Source organism: Dermacentor silvarum, chromosome 1, assembly GCF_013339745.2.
Source record: "Dermacentor silvarum isolate Dsil-2018 chromosome 1, BIME_Dsil_1.4, whole genome shotgun sequence".
Classification (NCBI taxonomy): domain Eukaryota; kingdom Metazoa; phylum Arthropoda; class Arachnida; order Ixodida; family Ixodidae; genus Dermacentor; species Dermacentor silvarum.
In genome coordinates, this window is record NC_051154.1 from 19,232,356 (window position 1) to 19,257,121 (window position 24,766).

A 24,766-nucleotide genomic window follows, 5' to 3' on the forward strand; every position below is an offset into this window, starting at 1 on the left:
ATTCTGTGGTATTATGTGCCAAAACCAAGATCTATCTGATTATGAGGCATGTTGTAGTGGGGGACTCTAGATTAATTTTGACCACCTGGGATTCTTTAATGTGCCCCAATGCACAGGATACAGGTGTTTTTGCATTTCGCCCCCATCAAACTGCAGCCACCGCGACCGGCATTTGATCCCACGACCTCGTGCTTAGCAGCGCAACACCATAGCCGCTAACACACTACAGTGGGTTCTCCCATCGGACTACATTGAAAGTGTGGTTGCAGACAAGTGTGCTTGATGGAATGTCGGGTAGGCGTGATGACTAGACTGAGCCAAGCACTTAAATCTGGAGAAAGAATCCATCTGAGATTTGCCCGCTTTGTAAAGTTTTGTGGTGGCACATTTGACAAATGCCGAAACTGGTGTGAAACAGCTTGATATTTTTTTGCACAGATGGCACCACCGCCAAAAAAGACAGGGATTTATTATTCATTGAAAATCCTTTGTTTCAAGCACTGTTTAGTAAAAGTTGTGAGTGATAGTAATAACAAGACACTGTATAGGTAACTCTACAAATGGGAATCACTCGTAGTGAATCAGCATGTATATGTACATGGAAAAAAATGTCAATTTGCACAGACCTGGCCAGCAGAAAAATTTGCTTGATTCACTGCTCCCATGTAGATTCTCTAATAATGATAAGACAACTTTCTCTCCATTGAATTGGAGAGAAGGGCTTGCTGCTTGATTATTGAAAATTTCAGCTCAGCTTGAATAGTTTTGTCCCTACTTTGGGAATGCATGACTACGTATAGCCATAAATTGCCATTTTGAAGTAATAATAACTCATTAACTAATTACCAGAACACAGAAAAACTTCGCACACGTGATAAGTAGAATGTAGCCTAGAATGTCACTAAAAATGGTTGTTCCACATTGAAAAGAAAAAGATATTCATTGCTAAGCATTTATTACTTTGGCCATTTTATTGGGGTTTATATAAATTTCTAATTGCTTTACACACAATATATCTCCATAGAAATGTTGGATGTCATTTCATCTAAAGACACAGCAAACCAAATTTTGTTATGTTGAATACTTTAGCCGTAAACACAGTACAATGGAGACTAGTACAGCAAAAGCATCATTTTCTGCTCCTAATGTTTTGATTGCCATCAGGTAACGCTTCATGCTAGACAATACCACTACTAGGTGTCACTCAAAAGCACGGAAAGTAAGCTTTCCAATGCAATATGGTGCACATCTGCCTAATGCGTGCCAGGATGCTTCTGTCAAATCTGTCGCATCTGCTTAATGGAATTGGCCTATCTGGATGACATCATTGTATACGCTCCACCATTTTTGGAACATCAAGAACCACTGGAACTAGTCTTACATGCTCTCCAGGATGCTTGCCTGCGAATAAAGTCCTTCAAGGGCTTCTTAAATTTTCTGAAGTGACTTACTCGGGTCATGCCGTCAGTGCAAAAGGTGTGAGCCCTGAACCATTTACAAACAGCACTATGATACTATGATACATCATGATACCCTGACACTACGAATTATAACTGTGATAGAAACAGCAAAAAAACTTTATGGAAGCTATGCTTCGCCATCCAGTCAATGTGGGGATGCCTGCTTGAGTACGCATTACCATCGCACTTTCATACTGTGAGTATTTAAATACACAAACCCTTAAGGGGCCATGAAACACTTTCTGAACGTAGTAAGAAAATGTAAGAAAATAGAAGAGGCTCCTGTGAACATGTGAGCCAAATATTATTGCACTGCATTGGCAGGGAATTTACAATCTCGTGTCAAAAATGGTGGAATATTCAGGGAAAATTCAGGGAAATTCAGGGAAATTTAGGGAAAACCACAATGATTGGGAATCAATTACAAATAGGCTAGGTGCAAGCATAGGATTACGCCTTCAACAATTGTCTTTAAACATTTGCACTCAATCATGCAAATAGCACATTAATGTAGACTTTCTTCTTTCTGCACATGAGTGCGCTCGGTTTAGGGAAAGCACTTTAAGAACACGCCTAACAAGGCTACATCTCTCAAGGATAAATCTCCCAATCAAACACAACATGGTTATACAATAAAATAATTTGCCTCCCAAGTAGAGTGAACAAAGCTTAGTTCTCAAGTGACGCACACAAAGCAAGATTATATATAAGACAAATGCTTCTGCCATACTTCCAGCACAATCAGTGTGAAAGTACAGTGGAATCTCGATGATACGAATCTCACGGGGTCACGAAAAAAATTCGTATTAGCCGAAATTCGTATCATCGAAACACAATTAAAATTAGCTAAATTAAAGAGTCTAGAGGTGAACTCACTCAGGCACACGTACGTAAAAAGCATTTACAGTATAGACCACTTATAACGTAACCGTTTATAGTGCAGAACTGGCTACAACGCGGCCTTTTCTGACTCCCGTTTACCCTCCCATAGAATTCCATGTATACGCATACCGCTTACAGTGTAGCCACGTGAGACGAAATTGCGGCTTCCGCAGGAAAATCTCGCCGACAAGGGCGGTAGCGAGCACGAGGTGCGCCCACCGATGGGAGAGATCAACGAATGCGATGCGGAGGAGGAGCATGAGACGTGGAGCACGAGTCCAAGGGCGATAAAGTCGTCATCGTGCGCTGTATGTGCTAGTGAAAGGACGCGCGCCTTCACGGACAGCGAATGCACAGCGGAGACCAAACGCGACTTTCATTGCGCGAAAGGCCGTGGGGGTATGGGAGGGAGGGAGGGAGGGGGGGGGGGGGGCGACGCTGTGCTGGGGCGCCAAATGCGTATCTTGCAACCGAGCGCAAGGGTAACTGGCGACGAAATCTCCCCACGCGAAAGGACCAAAGCAGGAAGGTAGCGCGGGAGGGAGGGAGTGAGGGGGGGGGGGGCGGCCCCTACTCTGCCAACAAATGCGTTCTTGTACTTTGCGCCTGTGCCGGCTTTTGGTGTTGTCGCGCGCACCGTATCTTGAAAGCGATCTCCACAGCGCATACTTTTGTATGCACTGTGCTTACGCCGCTCAGTTTCCGTTGAAGCGATAGACCGCACGAATCTTCGCTTGCTGCGGCGGTAGCGCGTGGGGAAGTGCGGTAGCGCGGCCGTCGCAGCGAGCGAAGAGACAAAAGAAAAGCACAAAAGCAACAAAAGCGCTACCGCTTCAAACTCTTCGCGCCCAGTCGCGGCTTCTGCGCTGTCCGGCGTCGCGTCCACGCCTCCGCACCAAAAGAGAAAGGGAAAACGCACGTGACTGCGCGCTGTTCTCTTTCGCGGCCGTCGGTGGGGCGGCGTTTATTCGTATCAACCAACGCGGGTCGAAAATCGATTCGTAGCAACCGTTCTCTAGCACGTTGCAAAGTAATGGGGCTCGGCCGGGACCTCAGAAAAGTTCATATCATCCGGAACTTTGTATTAGCCGTGATCGTATCATTGAGATTCCACTGTATTAGCAAGTGACTCGGTATTAAAAGAAGAGAAATCATACTAACATAGAACGTTGCAGTCTTTCTCAGAGTCTAAGACTGGGTCATGACTACAACAATGCAGCAGCTGTTGTGCCTGCAAAATGGAAAACAAAAAAAAGAAGAGTAAAGAAACACATAAAAACAGTAGACTGCTAAAAGCTAGGGCTCTTCTTTTGGTAAAGAAGTTCGAGTAGTACAGTAAGCATGCCTGGTGGTATTTAACTTACCCACAGCATTTCACACATCTGAATTACATACAATAAAAAACATCAGCGTGAATGAGCCACTACTAGCACAATGACTATGCAAGCAGCATCTCCTACACGAGCACCCACCTTCTACTACCCAAATGTAGAAACGCACCTTTGACTCCGACAACGCAGAAAGAGACGCATACAGCAGCTTGACCCGACTCTTGACATCAACATCTTCTGAAGAATCCATTAAATATGACAGGATTGTGCACAGGTCTGAAATATGCAAACAGTAAATGTGAACTAACAAATAAGATCAACTTAAATGTCGTCACAAAAACTGTGTCATGCTTTCAACAGGGCACTAACCTGAGCCGATTGCATGGTCTGTTTGGTGCAGCACAACACTGCAGCAGAGATCGATGAGCCTATTTCCCAGCAACCATCCACGGTGGGCAGAGAGCCCTTGGTTGGCGACCAGGCCCTCAATGAAGTGGAACAGTTGCTGCAAGGCCAAAGCCTACATCAGTAAGGGCTGGGCCAATGCCAGGATGAAGACTCAGTACCATGAAATATCCTAGGAAGACAATTCTCATCAGGTTAAATTAGCCAGTGTCAAAAAAAAAAAAAGAACCAATTCAGTTTCCCAACCGTAATCCATGTTGTTGTGGAAAAACTATTCCACTGTAGGGTTCCCTCACAGCAGACAAACTGTTACTGTACCTCCTTTAACTTAGTGTCATGAAAACTAAATGATTCATGGTCCACAAAAGCTATGAAGTAGGCTTGCTTAACTTGACAATGAGCTGCCAAACAGCTGCCATGCCAAAGAATTTCAGTGACTGGATGCTAATGTGGTTTGAAGATGTTGATTGTGGTAGTATATTTTATGAAACAGACTGACTCAGGCTATCTTGCAAAAGTCAGTGAGCGACAGAAGATTTAGAGATGATTTCATTCATGATAAACTAGATGGGCGACAACAGTTATTACAACAGGAGACAATAAAGCAGATGAAGCGATTTTGTATGGCTTATAGGCCAGCATTCGGTATGATGTTATTTGGGTTCCATACCGATAAGAGATATTCCAAAAGTGGTTGAATGTTAGAGATATATATCAGCTACTTCAGTGCTACTGGAACAAGCTTATAAAGTTCATACTAGCTAGTGTTGTGCAAATATTTGAATTTTTGAATGGTAGTTTCGAATATTGCGCTATTCGATATTCGCTTCGAGAGCAATTGTAATATTCGTGCTTTTCGATGTGTTGGCAAATGGTCATGAGTTTGTTTACTGTCTAATAATCAGATCCACTGGCAGCCGTAGCTAGCCACCACCGCGGCAACGCTAGGCCTAGCTACTTCGACGTTCGCTACCAAAGTTTCTTGCTGTTCGGTGCCGTTGAAATTGAAACAGCTCGCCGCAGTTGGTGAACTAAAATGGCGCTCACTCCACCTTTGTGATCCTTGCCAATGGCTTCGAAGCTCGGAAAGCCCGACGCGTTGTGTGATGCCAGTTCCCAAAAGTCAGCTTCGCCTCAGTACATAGTGTTACGCGGTGAAGCATACCAAGAGTGGGAAGGAGCAATTGTCACGGGACACGGCATGTATTCACCCGCCGTCTCCTGTCTCAGTACGAGCACCAATACGCCTAATAAGTGTACTGGCAGGTCTTTAAGGCTATTTCGGACGTGCCTGTGGCGATTTGAGCCCTTGGGAACAGTCAAAGGCACGCATTTATGTTTTCGGAGTGCCCGATTTTTCGGACGTTTTCACGGCTCCTAGGGAGTCCGAAAAATCGGACGTTGACTATATTAATTGTAGTAATATTATTACTCAACTCTGGTTAACAACAGGTAAAAGAAACCAAGCAACGAGCTTCAGAAATGCAGGTATAGACCTTTTCATCGGGCGAGGAAGAAAGGGCGCGCGGCGAGCCTTTCCTTCTTTCTGGCTTGTGCGAGCCGGCGCAGCACTTCTTGAATGTGTTGCCGGTCGCACGCTGCGGAACAATTTGGAGGTGTCTTCGCTAGTTTTGAGTGCAATTTAGGGATGTCAGTTCTTACGAGGTCGTCGAACAACCACTGTCTACCCTTTAGGTGCAGCAGTAGCTACAGTATCTGGAAATCTCTCTTGGCGGTGCAAAAATGCAACGCGCATGATCAGCCGCGGTGTGTGTATGTGTTGTGAACTATTTTGAATGTATCGGTTTTCACTCGACGAAGAAAACCGGCGTCTGTGAATTGCCAGCGTGAATTCAAAAATCTTCTCACTGTCTGATCGCTTGACGTGGGAACTAAAGCGTTAACGTGTGCTCAGGTACGGCCAACTCAATCCCGAAACATCTAAAAGCCAACTGTTATAAAACATTTGCATCAGCCACGGGCATCGTTCTCACACATTTTAAGTCTAGTAGACTTCAAATCACTATGTCTCCGTTAGCCTTCTGTATGCGGCTGAAGGCTTTGCTCAACACAGCGAGCACTGTGGTTGGTAAACCAATTTATATGATACACACAAGCTTTGTGCTTCGATCCGCATTGCCTTTTTGCCATGTAAGGCACTATATACAAAGGGGATCGCATAAAAGGAATCCAACAGTTATTCGTAAGGACACAATTTCCGTAAGATGCGTGAGTGTGCCGTAGAGGACTGGACTTACGAGACTGAAAAAAAAGTACTTATGTCCTCCTTTTGTGGGAAAATAAAACAGAACACGGGATAACGCCGCAGTAAGACTTCACATAATCATGCCGCATGCTTGGACCACTTGGACCATGCGCTATACAGAACAAAAAGATCTATAACACAGCATTTAGTACTGCCTCAGACGCTCACGCAGTCTGCAGCTGGTCGTTCGACCACTCGAAAAGTGGGATTCACACTGTACGCTATGCGATTGCTGTTAACCAAACTATTTTATTTGTGGGCGGGAACCTTGCCCAGCAAACAAGGCAGTCGCCCAGTGTATCTACAGATAACTTGAATGCTTGTAAAATTAAACAGCACAACTTATTCTCCAGCAGAACGGTACCCACGCTGTTAGGATCGTCATATGTTTCATAACTACTCATTGCTGCTAAACCAGAGCTTAGAATTACAATGCTGAGAATGCTGCAGTAAGGCAACATTCGTGAAATTAATTTTCATAAATACCTAACTGATCTCCGAGGCTGATTGTAAGCTCAAACAAACACGCACACATCGTGCTGGGTGTTCTGCCCGCCCTAACGCCAGCAGAAATTCCAGCCGCTTAATTAATTCAGATCTAAATCCCTTCACTATGCCTCACAGGGCCGTTCCTCACGTAGAAGATGCCATGTCATGCTAAATAGACCACGCGAGTGCGAAAAAAAACACCAGAAACTGCCACCGAGAGTACACCACAACATAAAACACGGGCGTTCGCCCAAGCCAGCATGCCAACTGCCCATAGATGGCACCACTGCCTACGCAATGGCGGTGCCCATGAAAAAACGGTTTATACACCAGCATCATCTTTGCCAATCTTGGAGGCCTGGTTGCCAGCACTCTTTTCTCATCACCGCCACCCCGTCTGAGACTAAGTTAGAAAAACCAGTTTCGGACCTTTAAAAATTTCTCATAACCTTCCTAATTGCTCAGAAATTTATTTGCGAAAAAACACCGTTTCAAAACATTTAAACTATAATAATCCGAGAAAGTGATGAATAAATGACATCATCATTCTCAAATGTATACCAATAAATAAGTCATACTTGAATTAAATGTGGTCTCATTCTCACAAATTAGTCCACTTAATCATTGTACGTATCCAATAATTATCTTGCATGCCACTTTGTGGCCAAGATTTTTGAACAGCAACTATTCAATATTCGATTCGAAAATGTTCGGCCAAAATCACTATTCAGTTCGAACTCAAAATCCACTATTTGCACAACCCTAGTGCCTACGTATACTATATCCTAAACGGCACTTTGCTTTTGCAACCATTGCATTTATAGATTATTCCAACTCAAGTTACTGCTAATATGCACTTCAAGATGTTTGCACGAAGGGACAACATCAAGTATAGAGTTATCAATGAAATAATTTGGGGATGCTGTAGGTTGGCAAGACACATGTATGGCACTGCACTCTGACACATTTAATTCTATGTGCCACATTCAACACCAGGGAAGAATTTTGAGTAGATCGGCTTGGATACAAGCCCACTTACAGTTAAACCTGCTTATAATGAACCTCCATATAACGAATTCCTGGATATAACGAAGTTTTTATATTCCCCGCCGTTACTCCATAGAAGCATATGTATTTGAGACCTCTACGCAACGAAGTGGCAGCGGGAGACCCCCTCGAATCAACAAATTTTTCCCGCCGACAACCTAGAGATTTCGCCCAAATTTTGTCATTTTTGTGCGAGCAGCAACCAGAAGCACCTTCTCTGCCGCGACGGATTGCGAAGCGGCGGCATCGCGCTTGGCGCGCTCGAATTCACGGCGACTGCGAGGCGAGAGTGAGCGCACGTGTGCGTGCATGCAAGCGTGCACGAGGCGGGCCTGCATCCCTCAACCCGGCGATGTTGCCGCCGCGGGCGTGACCTTTCCCCCTCCCTTCATTCAAATCTGATCCTGCCGCTTGCTGCAGCTGGCCTAGCCCGCCAAGCCGGCACTCTCCTTTTCTAGTTGATGTTGCCAAAGAAAAAAGAAACGTGGGCGTCACGTTGGCAAAAACGACCCCCTCTATAGTCGAGCGCACCGGCGCTGCCAAGATAACCGGCGGCTTCCGACACGCCCGGCGCCGAATTGGCTCTTGACCCATTCGCGCATTGGTCGCGCCGACTGCGCCGACCCACAATGCCATTTTGCACGAAGAAATAAAGGTGCCCACGCTGCTACGCCGACGGTCACAGACAGCCGTTCAAAGCGGCGCGCGGGCTTGGGATCGTTCTGCAAATGCTCTGAAGATAACAGCCGAAGGCGCGCGCCCCCGTCAGAGTATTGACCCTTTTCCCGGCGCTCCCGTGGGCACTGCCATTTTTTATCACATGGTGACGCGTCCATTGCTTGCCTCAGCTGCCGCTGTTGCCTCCGTGTTTACAATGCAATCGCGTGACGCCGGTGCGGCGCAGCAAACCTCCGTTTCGACGCATATCGTAGACGTTGACTGTGTGGACGACACGAAGCTTTGGCCATAGCTTTAGAGGACATGTAAGTGCTTTCATAGCTCATTACGCCTTGTCCAAACGGCGCGAGCAGCGTATAGGGTGCTTATACTAAAAGCGAGGCTACAAATGTATTCAAAGCTGTCCAAGCTTCCCGCTTATGAATTAAATCAGGATCCCTGTTCTCGTTCTTTATTTGGCAAACATTTTGAAGCAGCGGCTTGTTATGTTTCTGACTCGGTAATACTAAGTTCCTCGGTTCCTCTGTGAGGCTACTATCTGATCGCTTATTTTCAGCCTAATTGCGCTCGCGGGTGTGCTGCTGCGATAGATTTGTTCGTACGGTGCACAAAGCTTTGAATGTAAATGTTCTTTACTTTGTGGTAGCTTGTAGCAGACGTATTATCGCTAGTCCGTCGTTTACTCTGTGGACCGTCACGAAACATTCAGCTTCCAACATTTGTGTCGTGGTGTAGTCACCATCACTCACGCTTCAGCACATCGATTCAAGTGTGCGTGCGCACATTCCTTTATTATTGATACGTTGGTGATAGGGTGCGTGTATGTTTGCGTGCGAGTAGGGGTAGATGTGTGTAAATAATGTGCGAGAAACTTACTATGCCAGTAAGTGGCGTTATTTCCTTTTGTAACGAGCGGTATTCACTCTTAAGTGCCGATATTGCGGAGTTGAAGTCCTTTTTTTGGAGGTTAGCTATACAGCGCTGGTGGAGGAATTATCCTTTTTTATCCTCAAGGAAAGCCGTGCATCGTGAAGGGCTGACAAAACAGGCAGTCCTTATGTAGCAGCGGTGACACAGGTTGATTCCATTCCTTAATATGCAAATCACTATTTTTGCAGCGAACTACCGCACACGTCTTCCCTTTATCGTTCCACATTTTGCAGCATGAATTGGGCACAGTGCATTAGCGAACACCCACTTGCATTCCCGACAGCTGATTGAATAGTAGCAGGGCAGAAGCAGTAGTGGCTTCGTATTCGTGCGCATTCGCTGAGGCAACGTATGGCGTGCGACCGAAAGCGCCATCTTGTTCCTCTAGAGCAAACTGCTCCGCAAAAAGGGTCAATAGAGGAGATGGCGTTTCGGCTGGTGCAGCGCAACTGGCATAGCGTGACTGGCCACAGATGGCACTGGCCCTCGTGCCGATAACGTCGGACCTTGTACAACGCCAGCGGTAAGCGGTAAGAATCGAGTAAGTACGGTAAGCGTTTCTTTTTCGAATTTTCGTGCCGAACCTGCATATAACAAAATCCTCTTTATAACAAAGTTTTTCAGGAATTTGTCAATTTCGTTATATCCAGGTTTAACTGTATAATGATACCGGTTTTAACAATATATTGAATATAACACTGAGCAGCCGATGCACCGTCAACTTTTCTATGGTTTGTATGGCAAAATAAAATGCTTACCACAATGCTCGAGCAGAAGAAGAGGAGAGCAGATGTGCCCCGCATCGGCTCTGTCTCGTTTTTGAATGATTCTGCAGGCAATTTTGGCAGGACCACGGTTTCAAGCACATCATCGGATTCGTGAAGTTAATGCGAATCAGTGGATACCTTTGAACAAGGTGGGCCAGCTTTTTTCGGACTTTTATCACTTTCTTGTGTGCATCAAATGTGGGAGCTCCGCTAGGCCTAACGCCACGTAGGCTTAGCGAGCCTCGCCAAGTCGGCATGGCTGGTACACGTATGGACGACGACGTCTCCTCGGAGACGGAAGACAGCGAGGAAGGAATGGGTTGGCAGGTGGTCACCAACCAAATATCGCGATCTGCGGGAAAGACCTGGGGAGCTGGTGGAACCGCCCATTTGACCCAAGAGTTACAAGGAAAGGAGATCGCCAACAAAGGTGCCGACGGGGCCAACAAGCTCAAGCGCCGGATTGCGAAGGCGTCAAGGATGCCGCAACTGCAAGAGGGAGCACAGGAAAATCACCGTTAGGCCTCGGTGAGGCCTCAACCTGAACAAGGTCAGCACTACAGCTATTGGAGAAGCGATCGTCGAGGCTGCCGGACTAACAGAAGACCAAGCGAAGGGAGACATTGTCTGCCCCAACTTCACACAGAACATCATGGTGGTTAGTACACCGGACTCCGATAATGCCGAAAGGTATGTGCGACTCAAGTCTATTAGAGTCATGAAGGCAGAATATCAAGTCAGCGCTTATGAAACGGACCCCCTCTCTAGGTGCAAGGAGGTCATTAGAAGAGTGAACCTCAACGACAGTCAAAGTGTTATCACGAAAAAGATTGTGCATGAATACAACCCAACGGCGTTGGCTGCACAGCGTATTAAAGCTACGGGCTCGGTTATTGTGCTCTTCGACGGATTCAAGGTGCCCAATTTCATGAAATATGGGTCAACCCTAGTGAGGTGCTATCTGTACAGGAAGCAATTTGATGTATGTTACGCATGTGGCAGAATTGGACACAGATCAGACGTTTGTCCCACACCTGATGTGGTGCAGTGCAGGGGATGCGGTGTGCAAAACCCAGGGGAGGATCATATATGCTCTCCCAAATGCAAGTTCTGCGGTGAAGATCACCCCACAGGTGACAAGGCTTGCAAGCAGCGGTATCAAATACCGTATGCAGTGAGAGTAAAGAGAAGAGAACGCTTCAAAGAGGACATCGAGATGGAATCGGCTCAACCGACAAAGGAGACCCCTCCGAGCACCAGGAGGCGCTCACGCTCAAGAAGCAGTTCAAGATCAAGACAGCGCTCACGCTCAAGAAGTAGACACCCGTTCGAGGTCTTGGGAGGCGCAGGTGCACTTCGAGGAGCAGGAGCTGAAGATCAACAAGAAAAAGGAGCCAGGAGCTACCTGGGCAGAGAAAGTTAAAGGTACTGTGAAAGCAACAGGTAATGGGGCAATAGCCTCGCAGGTACAAAGCAATGATACCAGAGTAGAACAGCTCATCAGAGAGGTTATATCACTAAAGAAAGCAAATGAAGAACTTAAAAAGCAGATTCAGGAAATGAACAAGAAAGGGTTAGGGCCGAAAGCGGCAATGTGGCAGTAGCTTCCAGGAGCGGTTTGTAGTACAGTCAAGAGAACAGTGACAGGGGGTAGCGAGTCAGGGGGTAACGGCAATAAAAATGGATAGCAGAAAGAGACTTAGTGTGTGGCAGTGGAATTGCAGAGGATTTCACCAAAAAGAGCGTCATTAGCACAGATAATCAAAATGGTTGAAAATAGGCCAAAATTAATAATGCTGCAGGAAACTCTAGCGGAGGAGATCGGGCTGTCCGGCTTTCACTCGATCTGCAAAGGCAAACCTGGGCAGGGGAATTGCCACCCTAATTGACAAGAAAATTCCCTACATCGAGCATGATTTAAAAATAGGGGCGAGCAAAATTGTATATATATTGATAGAGATGGTTCTAAAAAGGCACAGAGGTAAAGCGCAAAGCTTGTTCTGCCTCAACATATATAGCAGTCCCAGCGAGATGAGACAGAGCTTCAAAGCAATTTTTAATACGGCCATGGGGGTAGCCAAAAATGCGCCCCACACCAATCTTGGGGTTACCGCTGGAGTACAAAGAAAGGGGAAGGAATCTAGCATCTTGCCACGGATTTAGGCCTCTCTCTTATCACAGACCCAGCCTTTCCTACTAGGTGTGGCACTTCCACGTGTAGGGACACTACCCCGGACTTACTCAGGGCAGACTGGATCAACTCTGGCGCGGATCTGGGGAGCGACCATTACATACTACACATAATGGTGGAAACGACGGGGGTGGAGGTAAAGCATTTCACTTATATAGACTGGGATCAATTTAGAAAAATCAGAAAGGAGAGAGCGGAAACAGAAGGAAAGGGGCAAATCACACCACCAGAGTGGGTAGCTCAGCTTAGGGACGACTTGAATGCAGCAACTAAGGCTATAGAAACTGAGTAAGAGGTCGCACAAATGGACAGTAGATTTGCGCATTTGATAGAAGCCAAGCAACCAAATTTACAAAGATGGAAATCACACCGCTTGAACAGAAGACTTGGGAAGCGAATTGCTCAGCTCAATAGGGATATCGAGGAGCATGCCCGATATTTGCAGAAACAACACTGGAATGAGGCGTGTAACTCTATAGATGGAAAGATAAAACGTGGAGGCAATTGGAATCTGCTCAGGCATCTGCTCAATGAAAAAGGCACTAAATCGAATAGACGTACAGCAGTGGTGAAGCTGAGAGGAAAGTCAGACTGCAAGCGCAGAGAGCATAATGCAGCGATTGGCAGCTAAATACTTGCCTCTCAGGACTGTGGATCAGGAAGTAAGTTACCCCGATTACTTAGGGGCAGAATGCAACTTTATGGATCAGGAATTCAAGGAAAGTGAGGTACGCACGGCACTGTATGATTTGAATACAGTGTAGACCGCTTATAATGTAAGTCGCCGGAGTCGCAAATATCAGCACTATAAGCGGTACCGCATTATAACCAAAACAACAATTTTCAAGCCCTGCACGTATGCAAACATGTAGACCAAGCATGTAGACACGCTTTGTACTATCGCGCGCACATCGCGATTATGTTTTCGCCAGCTCACTGACGAAAACATAATCGCGATGTAGCCGGTGCTCTTTAAGTTCGGCAGCTTTGCACCGAGTCAAAACGAAACAACAGTTTGCCGCAACCGCTGCAGAAAAAACCGCGACTGCTATCGACGCGATTATGAACGGCGACGTTGCGGTGCTGAAGGCACGCGCCCGACGCACGCACCAAGTCTGGACGAATGAACTACCTTTCGCTGCAACAACTGGCGGTCAAAACCGCGGACGCCATCTATGCGATCATCGATGGCGACTACGCAGTTTTTTAGGCACGCGGCCGACGCGCGTACCGAATAAAAATGAAACTACTGTTCGCCGCAACCGCTGCGGAGCACGTCACTGCAAGGCAAGGCATGAGCGGAGGCGCAAACGTGAATGGCCTGGACGGTGCAGCCACCTGGTGGCACAGCGCTCAACCAAACACAGAACTAATATAGCAGTAATCAAGTGTATTCTACTTTGCTGCTGGTGTAAATTCTTGGAAGGAGCGTAATCGTGAACACATTGTTTTTCTAGATGTTCAAAATGTTTTATACTTGGTTACAGCAATATTAGCTATTCGTTTGACTGCTTAAGCTCTGCGCCACCAGGTGGCTGGACCATGCAGACCGATCAGGCCGCTCACTCGGCTCACTTACGTCTGCGCTGACTGAAGCTCCGTCATCGCAGCAATAGTAGTATGGAGGGGCTTTAGTTTACGCTTCCACGCACCGTCAAAATGTCGAGCTCGACTGTGGTTACCGAAATACCGGACGCGCTCGGCGCTGCGACAGAATGCTCGCAATGCACGCTACTTCGAAGCTGTCACTTTGGATCGAGTGCCTGGCGGCTGGCGGAGAGGTTGGAGAGGCTTCGCACGCTGGCTGCAAGAACACCGGAAGTAGACAACACGACGTTATATCATGACGTAGAGCCAGTGAAGGCGGAGCTTAGCCCTGATCACTCGACGAACGAATTGAAGAGAAAAAGCATAGATAGACAGGAGGGTAACTTGTAATCGTCCGTAAGTCTCTTAATATGAGACGCTTCACACAAATTGTTGTGCGAATGTTTTACTGTAGCTGTACCCTACGTGTCTACAAAATTTGTCCGAACCGTTTCAGGGACCCTTTAAGCCTGACAAATGAATTATTTTGTGCAAAGTAGCAGCAGGCCAGAGCACATCTACTGGGCCGTCCTCTGTCTTTCCTGCAAAAGAATGGCCTCTATTTTTCCTTCTGAATTTTACTTGAGCAGGCGGCTCCTGAATAATTGTAAATCTTCGCGGCACCAGGAAAACTTAGCTCATTCCGCACATTCCTCTGAGACTTGCTGCAGTGGTCTCACAGAGCGACATGCAGACGTGCACCACACTGACCTTTGGTCGACACAAATTGCCTGGCTTCTGCACAGCTGCTGTGAGTACAAGCAGGCAGCTTTCCACGGCACTGCCCTGGACACAGTCCTCCCAGCTTTGTCCAGTCACCATATCCACAGCTTCCATCAGTACTACTTGGCTCAGGGAACTGCAGGGCCATTGTAGAGAGCCAATGGATTGCTTATTTACAATACATATATACTGAAGTTGCCCAGCAAATATATGCCCTGTGCTCAGATAAACTAAATTGAAAACTGAGTGCATATTATGAGACAGGTACGAGGGATATTAAGAGAGAAACCTCTTAACTTGGGGCCAACTCCAGTGTCTCTATTCAAATACATGTGGAATGCATAAATGCTCTCATTAGGCAATCCTAGAATCAATTTGAACAAAATTTGTTGTAACTAGTGGAAGAAGTGAAGACCAAACTTCATACTTTTTAATTTCACACAGAAACCTCAGCACTTGTACATCACTGTGATGCCAAGGATTGAAGTATTTTCTTCTACAGGGGCTGGTTTAGAGTAGGAAAAGTGTGTATGACGGTGTTTTATAGTGCAAGTGCCAGATATGGCCAAAGAACACCAAGCTAGTGAGCACGAAAACTTCTCAAGGCTTGCTAGGATGAGTCTGATTCCTTTACAATGCAATGTAACCCTTCTCCACCAATAAATATCCCAAGCAAATAGACCCAAGCAAATGTTTTCTTTTTTTTGACAGACTGCCTTATTGAGTTACATAGGTAAGAATGATGCTGGATAATTGGACCGAGAGAATTATTCATATAACAAGTACCTATACACATAATACATTCTCTTTTTCATTTATGAAAATAAATCATTTTAAGTTATTCATAAAAAATCAGTAATTCAGTAAATCAGCAAGTTATTCATAAAAGAGCCCTATAGACATGACACATACATGGTAGCCAGCCGGTCTGAGAACTGGCTAACCTCCCTGTCTTTCCATCTATTCCTCCTTCCTTCCTTCCTTGACACAATCTTGCAATGACAAACTAAACACATTTTTGTTATGCATTTGAGAGTAAAAATCGCAAAACAGAACAAAATGTTTTTCATAAGCCAGACTGTTAAGCAAGGTAGATTCGTTGTCGGTGCCTTTTCATGCAAGAGAGATCACACTGTATTGCATCAGTTGTGTAAAGTTGTGTGTTCCTTTCCAGAAGAATGTGTTCTACTGTGTAACAGTTTTAACACGCCTGACTGTACGTGGGTGAATGACATGTCAGAATTCTGGCGGTACCTTGTACTGCAAATTAACAACAGATTGATACGTTTGGTTTCTTCTGATATGTTTTGGAACAGCAAATTCATAAGCGTATTACACATACTAAAAGCGAAGTATCAAAGATAACTCCTCTAAATATTGCTGGCCGTGAAGGTGTTCATGAACTTTGAATATATTATTATAATGAAGGAGTTGCATATAAGTCCTTTTTTGAAAAGCAGGAGAAATTTTAAGCGCTGAAAACTACTTGACACTAATTTCTTACAAAGTACCCATTCAAAAGAAACGTTCAGGAGTGTCCAATAATGGCATGCCACTGTGACACAGTAATGTAATTATCAATGTTGATCAGTTATTGAGAAATTGAGCTGTGCTGCCACAGCCACCGTGCACTCGGGCCTTCACATGCCATGCGAGTTTAACAACTCTGTGAACAAGTATGGCAGTAATCCATAAGGAAAAAAAGCGTAAACTGAACACAAAGAAAAATGGCCCAGGGTCTCCTAGGCCAAATTCTATGCCAATGAAATACAGAAGCTTAATTGACATATGAAAAAATGTGTTGCAGTGTAAAAAAACTAGGTCAAAAATCAAAATGCAGTGAAAGCCCAATCATTCAAACATTATTCGCTTGGTTTTTCCAATAATTCAAACCAATTGCCATAGTCGTACCAAACAGCTAGCTTTTTTAACCTCAGAAGTGTTAACTTGGTAATGTAAATAGTAAGCTGTCGAACACCACATCTGCCACAGGTACAACAGCTGTGGCTGAGAGGCAGTGAGGCAGGAGGGCTGCATAAAATTTTTGCAGGACCCAGAAGCACATCTTTGTCAGGAAAATGCTCCAAAGATAGAACAAGTAGCATGCTGGGTCTCTTTGTCTTGAACTCCACTTCACTGAAATTTGGGTTTGTCTGCTTCTGCTCTTACAAGCTGCTTTCCTCTGCTCAGAGATTCCATTGTGTGGCCTGCAGATCCAACATATGCAGCACAGTACCTGAGATGAGTTTAAGACCCCTGGCCGAGTGAGCTGGATAATCAGCAGGATAATCACCCTTGCATCAAACTCTTAAAAGCAATGCAATGACAATGGAACCCAGATGCACATTTCTCTATCGCTATGTGTTTGGAATTGATACTGGATGCAATATGTGCATTGCATTCCATGTAAAACAATTCCTTTTAAATAATTAACACTTCTTAGGTGTCAGCCAGCACTTGCATAACATTTGCCGACTCATTCCTGTCTTTGCACAGTTTTTTTTCCCCCACCGTAGACAAATTTTTCATATACTCAAGAATGCTTAAGCAAATATCTGTACATATACAGACAGTTATATCTCTATGTCCCAATCTACTTTTCAGGGAGGGTTGAGATCATCAGGGTTAAGTGCCGGAGACACAATAATGTACTAGCAAGCTCAACTACCAGGCAGCTTTGTATGTGCTTTTTCAGAGAAACAACGCCTTAAAGATATACCTGATGATGAGTGCACATAAAACAGCAGACTAATAGCCTAGACAATGGGTACCCATTACTTACAGCGCAACAAAGAACAACAGATAAACAAAACAGTTGAGAGGAGGTGGGCCATATTGTCTCTTCTGTCTGCTTAGTTACAATGTGTTTCATCTATGTAATGAACCTCCTCCAAATTTTCTGCTCACTCTCCCAAGCCTATGTCTCTTCTAGCCCCGGGCACCGTAGCTTTTTTTAGTTAGAGCTCTAATTCTGTAGGAAACAAATTTTTTTTAATAAACCAGTTGAATACATTCCTTTTCAAGAACATGGGTGTTTATTTCACCATCCGCTTACTTTGCAAGTGGTTAAAAAACTGCTGAAATAAATGTCTGCAAGGCTACCAAGCTGAAATATCTTACCTTTCAGGGAAGCCAGTCTCAATGCACTTCAGAAAATTCAGCAGATTGCGGCAATACAATGGTCCCAGCATAGTCATGTTTATGACTAGACGTGTAATTTCTCTGTTGGCAGAAAGCATACCAGATATATTTACTAACCTATTCTCTTTTTTTAAGCCTTGGAAAGATAAAATTGCATACTCAGTCAACGATGCTGCAACAGTCGTATTTCTCAGATCAGCATACAGCCGATAAAGCACATGAAATAGCAAATGGATGCCAAAATGTCCAGGTGCCAAGCAAACATGCCGTTTGAGAATGCGCAAATAAGGTATCATGGCATCTAGCATTCGTTCTGGAAGAAAAACATTACATCTTTAGTGAATGCGAAAAAAATTATTTAGCATATTAAGAGTGAATATGGACAGAATAGTTAATCAGTGCATATGCACTAACTAAATTAAAAAGAGAGCTAAAACATGTGTGGCTTAAGAACTGCTGTCCTAGGTTGTTATCCCCCCCCCCCCTCCCTATCCCCCACGCTTAGTCATTCATACCTAAAAGCCCTATGTGTAGCCATTCAGATGAAAAATAAAGGAAATATTGAAGTTTGTCACATTCCCCACTGTACAGAAGCTAGCAGTAATCAGTAAGGTTCATTGGTGCTGATCTCTTGACAAGAACAGCACAGAACATCAACTGGACACACCCAAGACTGCATAAACCATTTGTTGGCCATAATGTGCACAACAGATTGCTTGTCATACATAAAATTTAGTCAAACAGTATTAAGATAACTTCATCAAATCTGAATTTGAATAGTGACACAGCCATAGTGTGGATCTAAATTATGCTTTTTTGTTTTGATTGTTAATATTAATATCTCCTATTAGCACTTCTGAGCCTCTATCTGACCTCTTCAAATATGGGCTCAAGTAACGAACAATATGGCACACCAGCAAATTATTACTTAACGAAAGTTAAACATGTGCTCAATCACTGTTTCACTGTCCATTTAAACACAGACTGGTCTGTTTACGTAACAATGTTATCCCAAACACCTCACCAGTTGCACATTCCATGTACAGCACTCCCACCATACTTCATACATGTATTCTGCCAATGCAAAGAATGTTAAGCCCAGAAGTGCATGCAGGTAGCAAGAGTAACACACAGCAGGGGTAAATAATGTTCTATTCTGAGCACGAGTAAACATGCAGGTGTATTTCATTCATTCCAGCAAGCAAACCTATCTAACTTGACATTTAGAAAGACTTGAACAAGTGTACTTGAACAAGTGTAAAAGTCAAATGTTGTACCCACCCCTTATGTAATACCCCTGAAGTCAGGGGTCTTTAAGGAAAATAAAACTGAACTGAACTGAACAACTTAAGTTCACAACGTTCGCCTCAACCACCCAATTTTTGATGTCAAGGTAAACCGAAAAGTTATTGTAATTTTCTTCAAGAACCCATGAAAATAAAGAGTCACTCATTTTTCTCACATTATCTTTCAGGCTGTGGTGCCACTTTGTGTCATAATGAACAACTGATAATGAACCTTCACACCTTGACGACTCATACACATAACTACCCGAAACCGGCTTTTGCCTAGGATGAGGCCTTTCACCTAAACAGCGCCCACTCTTAACGTCTGACATTTCAGCTATGTCAACAAGCTTTTGGTATAATCATAAGCCTTGTGGGGATGCACGACTCTCACGCATCCCGTGATGTTGTTTTCCCCGCATGGCTCCCGTCTCCTGTAATCCGGCTTTGCCACGTAGCTCTACGGCGGCGGAGGTCGGCGTGGTTGTCGTGCATTGCGAGAGATGACACTAGTGTTGTGCGGCTAACGCCACCTAACGGCGGAGTTACATGGGCGCAAGAAGGAGAAGGCGCTTCCTCTGGACGTGGGATCAGTGAGCGATGCGGATGTTCCGTGCATGTGCCGATCCCAGCTTCGCGAGACCATCTCGCGAGGCTAGGAGCAGGACACCAGAATGGACGAATATGGATCATTCGAACCCGCCACCGTTCGCGTGACCTGTACACGTGAACAACTAGGCGATGGTATCGTAGCATGGGGCGAACATATTCGCTCGCTATCCGGTCGCGGTGAGTCAAACTTCCTTGATTTGTTGTGCTCCCACGTGAATGTTCTACGGGTAGCAATTCGGCTAGCGTGCATTACTGTATGTAAGGTGCAATAAATGCCCTTTTGATTGTTTGCACAACTGTGTTGTCGTTCCTTTGTCCCAAGAGCACGTGTGAGACGCCGCAGCCTCAATAAAGGTGCTTGCGTGACTTCAATTTCATACGTGTTGTCTGCCTTGCAGGGGACATCGAAGTCCCCCGCTTTACTGCAGAATTTGATGTTGTCTTGATTGTCATCTATGTTAGGGTTGTAACACATCTTAAGATGGCAGCTGTCCAACAAAGACAGAGCTGTCTATGCCAAGACTTAGGACAGATCCCATGACTGCATGTCATACCAACAAAGAAAGCCACACTGGCAGTCCTAAAAAAGTGAATGCACTTTCTCTAATTCCCCTTCGTCAGCTACACCTAAAAATTATATGAAAGTGCAGGGGCCAGTCCCCACTTTGCAGGGCAGCAAATAAGCCAGTTCAGAGTCAGCACCTGTACTGTCATTATGTTTCATGTTCACTCATAGGACCATGTCATCTGCTTATATTTCCAGTGCAAAAAATGTCACTCAAATCTTTCCTGCCTAATCAAGATGGACGCCATGACAAAGGCACAACATACAACTTCCTAAGAGCTGGCTGGCTGATGGGTGACGATTGTTGTTAACAATTTGGGAACTAGATGGTGACTGCAATGTTGGCCGACGAATATACAATCTTGTGCAGAATGGTAAGGTGGTCACATGTGCACCACTACGCTAAAGAACAGTTTAAGAACTGTGCATGTGCACAGGAAGAGAAATACAGTCAAACCTCAACATAACGAACATATATAACGGATTTTTGGATATAACAAATAAACAAAAATTTGTCGCCAATATTTGTGTAGCGAATATACGCTTATAATGAATATCGGATATAACGAATGTATTTTCTCGTCAAATACGACTTCGTTATAATGAGGTTCAGCTGCCGGACGCATCCATTGAAAATGAATCCAATCGTTTTCCTTTGGAAACTTTCGAGCTTATCAATATCCGGTGAATGGTGTGGTACCCAGACTACCGAAGCGTAGACAAGCACTGGCAGCAGTAATGACTTATAAGTAAGAATTGGAGTTTTGGGTTTTTACCGATAAATGATGAAACTGCCTGCCAATCCCAATTTTAGGAATTTGGTTTCAACCAAAAAGTGCCCAATGTAGGAATTCGTCATAGCTCATCACACTCAGTCCGCACAACGTGATCAGACACTCCCAAGTTGTTTGTGTGCTCGTGCCTAAGCCCCCTTTACTTGTGCTCGGCCAGTACAAAAGCTTCCGCGCGCGTGTGGGGGGTGAGAGTGCGGTTTTTGGTGAAAGGGTTTTCTTTTTGCTATCCTTGCCCGAATGCTGGGGGCCTTTCCAACATAGCTATGACAAAGGGGATTGGATAAGGGAGTTTTGTGTAGGTCCATTCCTCCCCGCTCTTCCTGAGTATCCTCATCAGCTTACGTGTCTGGCTGTGGATAAAGATATGGAATGTGGTAACGAGGTAAGGCATCAATGGCATTAGTGCATGCCAACTTGTGGACACAAACCAGGTGAGGACACAACCAGAGAGCGTACTTCAAGAGGCACAAGCTGACTGGCCATTGTGGATGCAGTAAGATTCCAGAAATTTGCGGGGGCCCCATCTTTTTTCGCAGGCCAGTGCCAAGCCATTCGTGAAATACTAGAACACTTGCCCACACCAAGCACATACGTCAATACACGGCATGTACAGACCCGCATGCCCTCTACGCCCCCGCACTTCTTTGTAGTTCTACTGCAATAGGTGTGAGCAGTTATAAAATATAAATAAACCAGCAGAATATAAATATGTGTGAGCAGTTTTCAAAAGGCCAAAAATGCCGAAAATGCCGAAAAGGTGGTACTGTAAAAATACAGGTGCCGATAAGTGCCGAATTTTCAGAAATAAGTAGATGCCAATAAATGCCTGCTGAATTTCAAGAAAACAGATGCTGAAAAATCCAATCCCTACTGGCTGTTAGTTTACTATCATTTGTCAAGAGAGCACTATAGTTAACCAAGTGTTCAGAACAGAAGCAACCTAATTATGGCCATAAAGTGGCAGTCGTAACTGCTGATCATGAAGATTCAGCAGGGACAGTAAGAGCAACAATGTTTTTAAAGTTAGTAACTCAGCCCTGTTAGTAACGATTACTAACACTACCATTACTAACTGTAGTTGCTAACATGTTAGCAACATGACACAAGTTCTTAGCTTATAGTAACTACAATTTCAATAATGGCACATTGTTTGCCAGGTGGGGCAATGTGGTTAGATGCTGGTGGCTGATCATCATCCAACATTACACCGCTGTTAATCCCCAAACTTGGGCCTCTCATGGTAGCTGGCTTCGAGCCAACATTGACAGGATTGGGCAGGAATGAAGGGCCGGTGTTCCACCAAACACCTTCTGTCCCAATTTTGTCCCAATTAATTCATTAGCAGTATTACTGCTGTTGTGTATGAATTGAGAGGCTATATTTACAAACAGGAACAATAAAGAGGAACATCAAGTCAGTTTAGACTGATTAAGTATTCCTTCAAAATGTTATTTTAGTTTGGTGATGGGTTCATTATAGAAGAGGAAATGAAGATCAGAACTCCATTTTTCAAAAATTTCACATAGAAACCCCAGCACTAGTGTGTCAGTGTGACATCAAGAAATTGAAAGTATTTCCTTGTGTTTAAACCGTTGTGGTGCAGCAAAAGTTGGTGAAACTTGCCAAGTTCAGTCTTTGGCTCTTTGAGAATAATACAATGTAGTCCATCATTACCAATTACAAGTTAACTTGGCCCGAGCAGGTGCCATTAAAATCCATGACGCCATGGTGAGGCCTGGTGCGGAAACTTCAAGGCGGTATTGCCACCAGTCTTTCGTTGCTGCGTCTTTTCTTGCTTACCAGGCATGCTCTCACGGCAAGATTTGATATTCTGGGATAGAAGGGTAATTTACTAATACAGTTTGAATAATTTTGTTTCTTTAGTGTCCCTTTACATTTATTCTGTGACTCAATGAAGACCCGCACGACCCGTTAAAGCTTACCAACAAAATAAAGAGAGCATCACATGGCATTTCAGATTGACTGTAACATTCCAAAGTTACAGCTGGGCTAGGAGAGAAGCCGTAGTGGATAAATGGGGTTCTTTAACATTAATTTGCACATCAATGTGTACGCAGATTGCAACAGCATAAGTGTCATGAATTTCTTCAAATGGCTTCCAAAACTACAATGGAAGAGTTATGGTACATTCGGTTGGTCGTTTTCAAGCGCTCCAGAGTGCTCTGGCAGCGCGCATTACATTCGGCTGATCGAAATTGAGGACTCTGAACACATTCGGCTGGTTCTTACAGAGAGCCGCGGTCCAGCTCAGAGCGCTCAGAGGCGCTCTCACCTTCAACCTCAGAGTGTGACCAAGATACGGTGGAGTTCCGGTCACGTGGCTTCTGCAGCTTCCGTTATTGATGTGACGTCAGCCGCAGTGGCATATTTCCGCATCAGCACACTTTGTTTGTTTACAACGAAGGAAGTGCTGACGTGTTTCCTCTTCTGGCCTCCGATTGCTCTGGTGAGGTGCTGCACATTCAGCTAGCTCGTGCTTTCTCTGGTTTCAGTGAAGAGGGTGCTCCGCATCATTGCAATACGAGTCAGAGCGTGGCAGGGATCAGCCGAATGTACCATTATAGAAAAGGGTACCATTACTTCACATCTCATGCATGAGGAATATTTGCAAATTATGAGCTTTGCTGTACCATACAGATTCATCAGAAACAAACACATACATCTCAATCTCATCTTAAAGGTAGAGGGAGAAATCTGTTGCTTATTCCAGTGCTATATGTGAGGCAGTGAAACACTGAATAGTATTTCACCATTAAAATGCAGGTTTCTTTTTTGTGAGTATTCTTCAACATATATCAAAAGAAACAAATTTTTGACAAAAAAAAACTTTCAGGTTACTGCAGTTTTGGGTTCTTTTACTATTTATGAAGATACAGTAGAATCACGTTAAGTGAAACTTCAAGGGACCTGAGAAATATGTTCCAATTAACAGGAGTTCCATTTACCGAGAAAGATGTGCAGAGGTGCAGCACTATGTCATACACACTCTTAACACTGTTGGATATGTTAAACATAAAGAAGTGAATGTAGCAGCTAGTTTGTCTCGTGGTTCTGGAATGGTCGATGGTTACTGGATTGACTAGACTTTACTTGTTTCGGTTTCTAGGAAGCACGGGCAATGTATAAAAACAAAAATAGTGCTTACTGCTCCACTCGGTGGCGGAATAACACGCAGTCGAGCAGAGGGAGTCCAAGCTATCAAACAGCACGCTGTAAGGCAGCCGAAATTTTGGTTATCCTTTTGTTGGTCGTCTATGGTGCAAGTGGCAGTGCCGCAATGCTGTCTGGGTCTCTGTTAAACGCTATGTATCAAAAATCTATCAAATTTTTGCCTGTTTGAGACTTTGCCACCGCTTTTTGGGATAGCTTTCTGAATAGAAGACAGGTGTAAAAAAAAATACATTTCAGATCCTGCCTCTTCCTGGAAAAAAAAAAAACATTTAGAGCTTCCTTCTATGGTTCCGTTTACAGAGAGTTGCGAAAATGTTGGTTCTAATTGTGTTTTTTTTTTTTTTTGCAATACCCAAATACAAAACCAATCAATTTAGAGGCTGTTGTTACGTTTAAGCAATTTCCATTTCATCATTATCA

The 24,766-nt window shown here is 44.5% G+C and overlaps 1 protein-coding gene across 3 annotated transcripts in view; it reads right to left on the bottom strand.

Annotated features, from left to right (window-relative positions):
* The window catches only part of LOC119457527 (uncharacterized), an 85,044-nt gene that overhangs the window by 27,255 nt on the left and 33,023 nt on the right, over window positions 1–24,766 (bottom strand). For all 3 annotated transcript variants that reach the window (XM_037719141.2, XM_037719126.2, XM_037719133.2), the window contains 6 exons: window positions 18,057–18,210; window positions 17,877–17,978; window positions 14,745–14,892; window positions 4,043–4,178; window positions 3,843–3,949; window positions 3,504–3,573 (listed from right to left, as the gene is read on the bottom strand). In XM_037719141.2, the coding sequence (XP_037575069.1) occupies window positions 3,504–3,573; window positions 3,843–3,949; window positions 4,043–4,178; window positions 14,745–14,892; window positions 17,877–17,978; window positions 18,057–18,210 (717 nt within the window). The remainder of the gene's footprint in view (window positions 1–3,503; window positions 3,574–3,842; window positions 3,950–4,042; window positions 4,179–14,744; window positions 14,893–17,876; window positions 17,979–18,056; window positions 18,211–24,766) is intronic.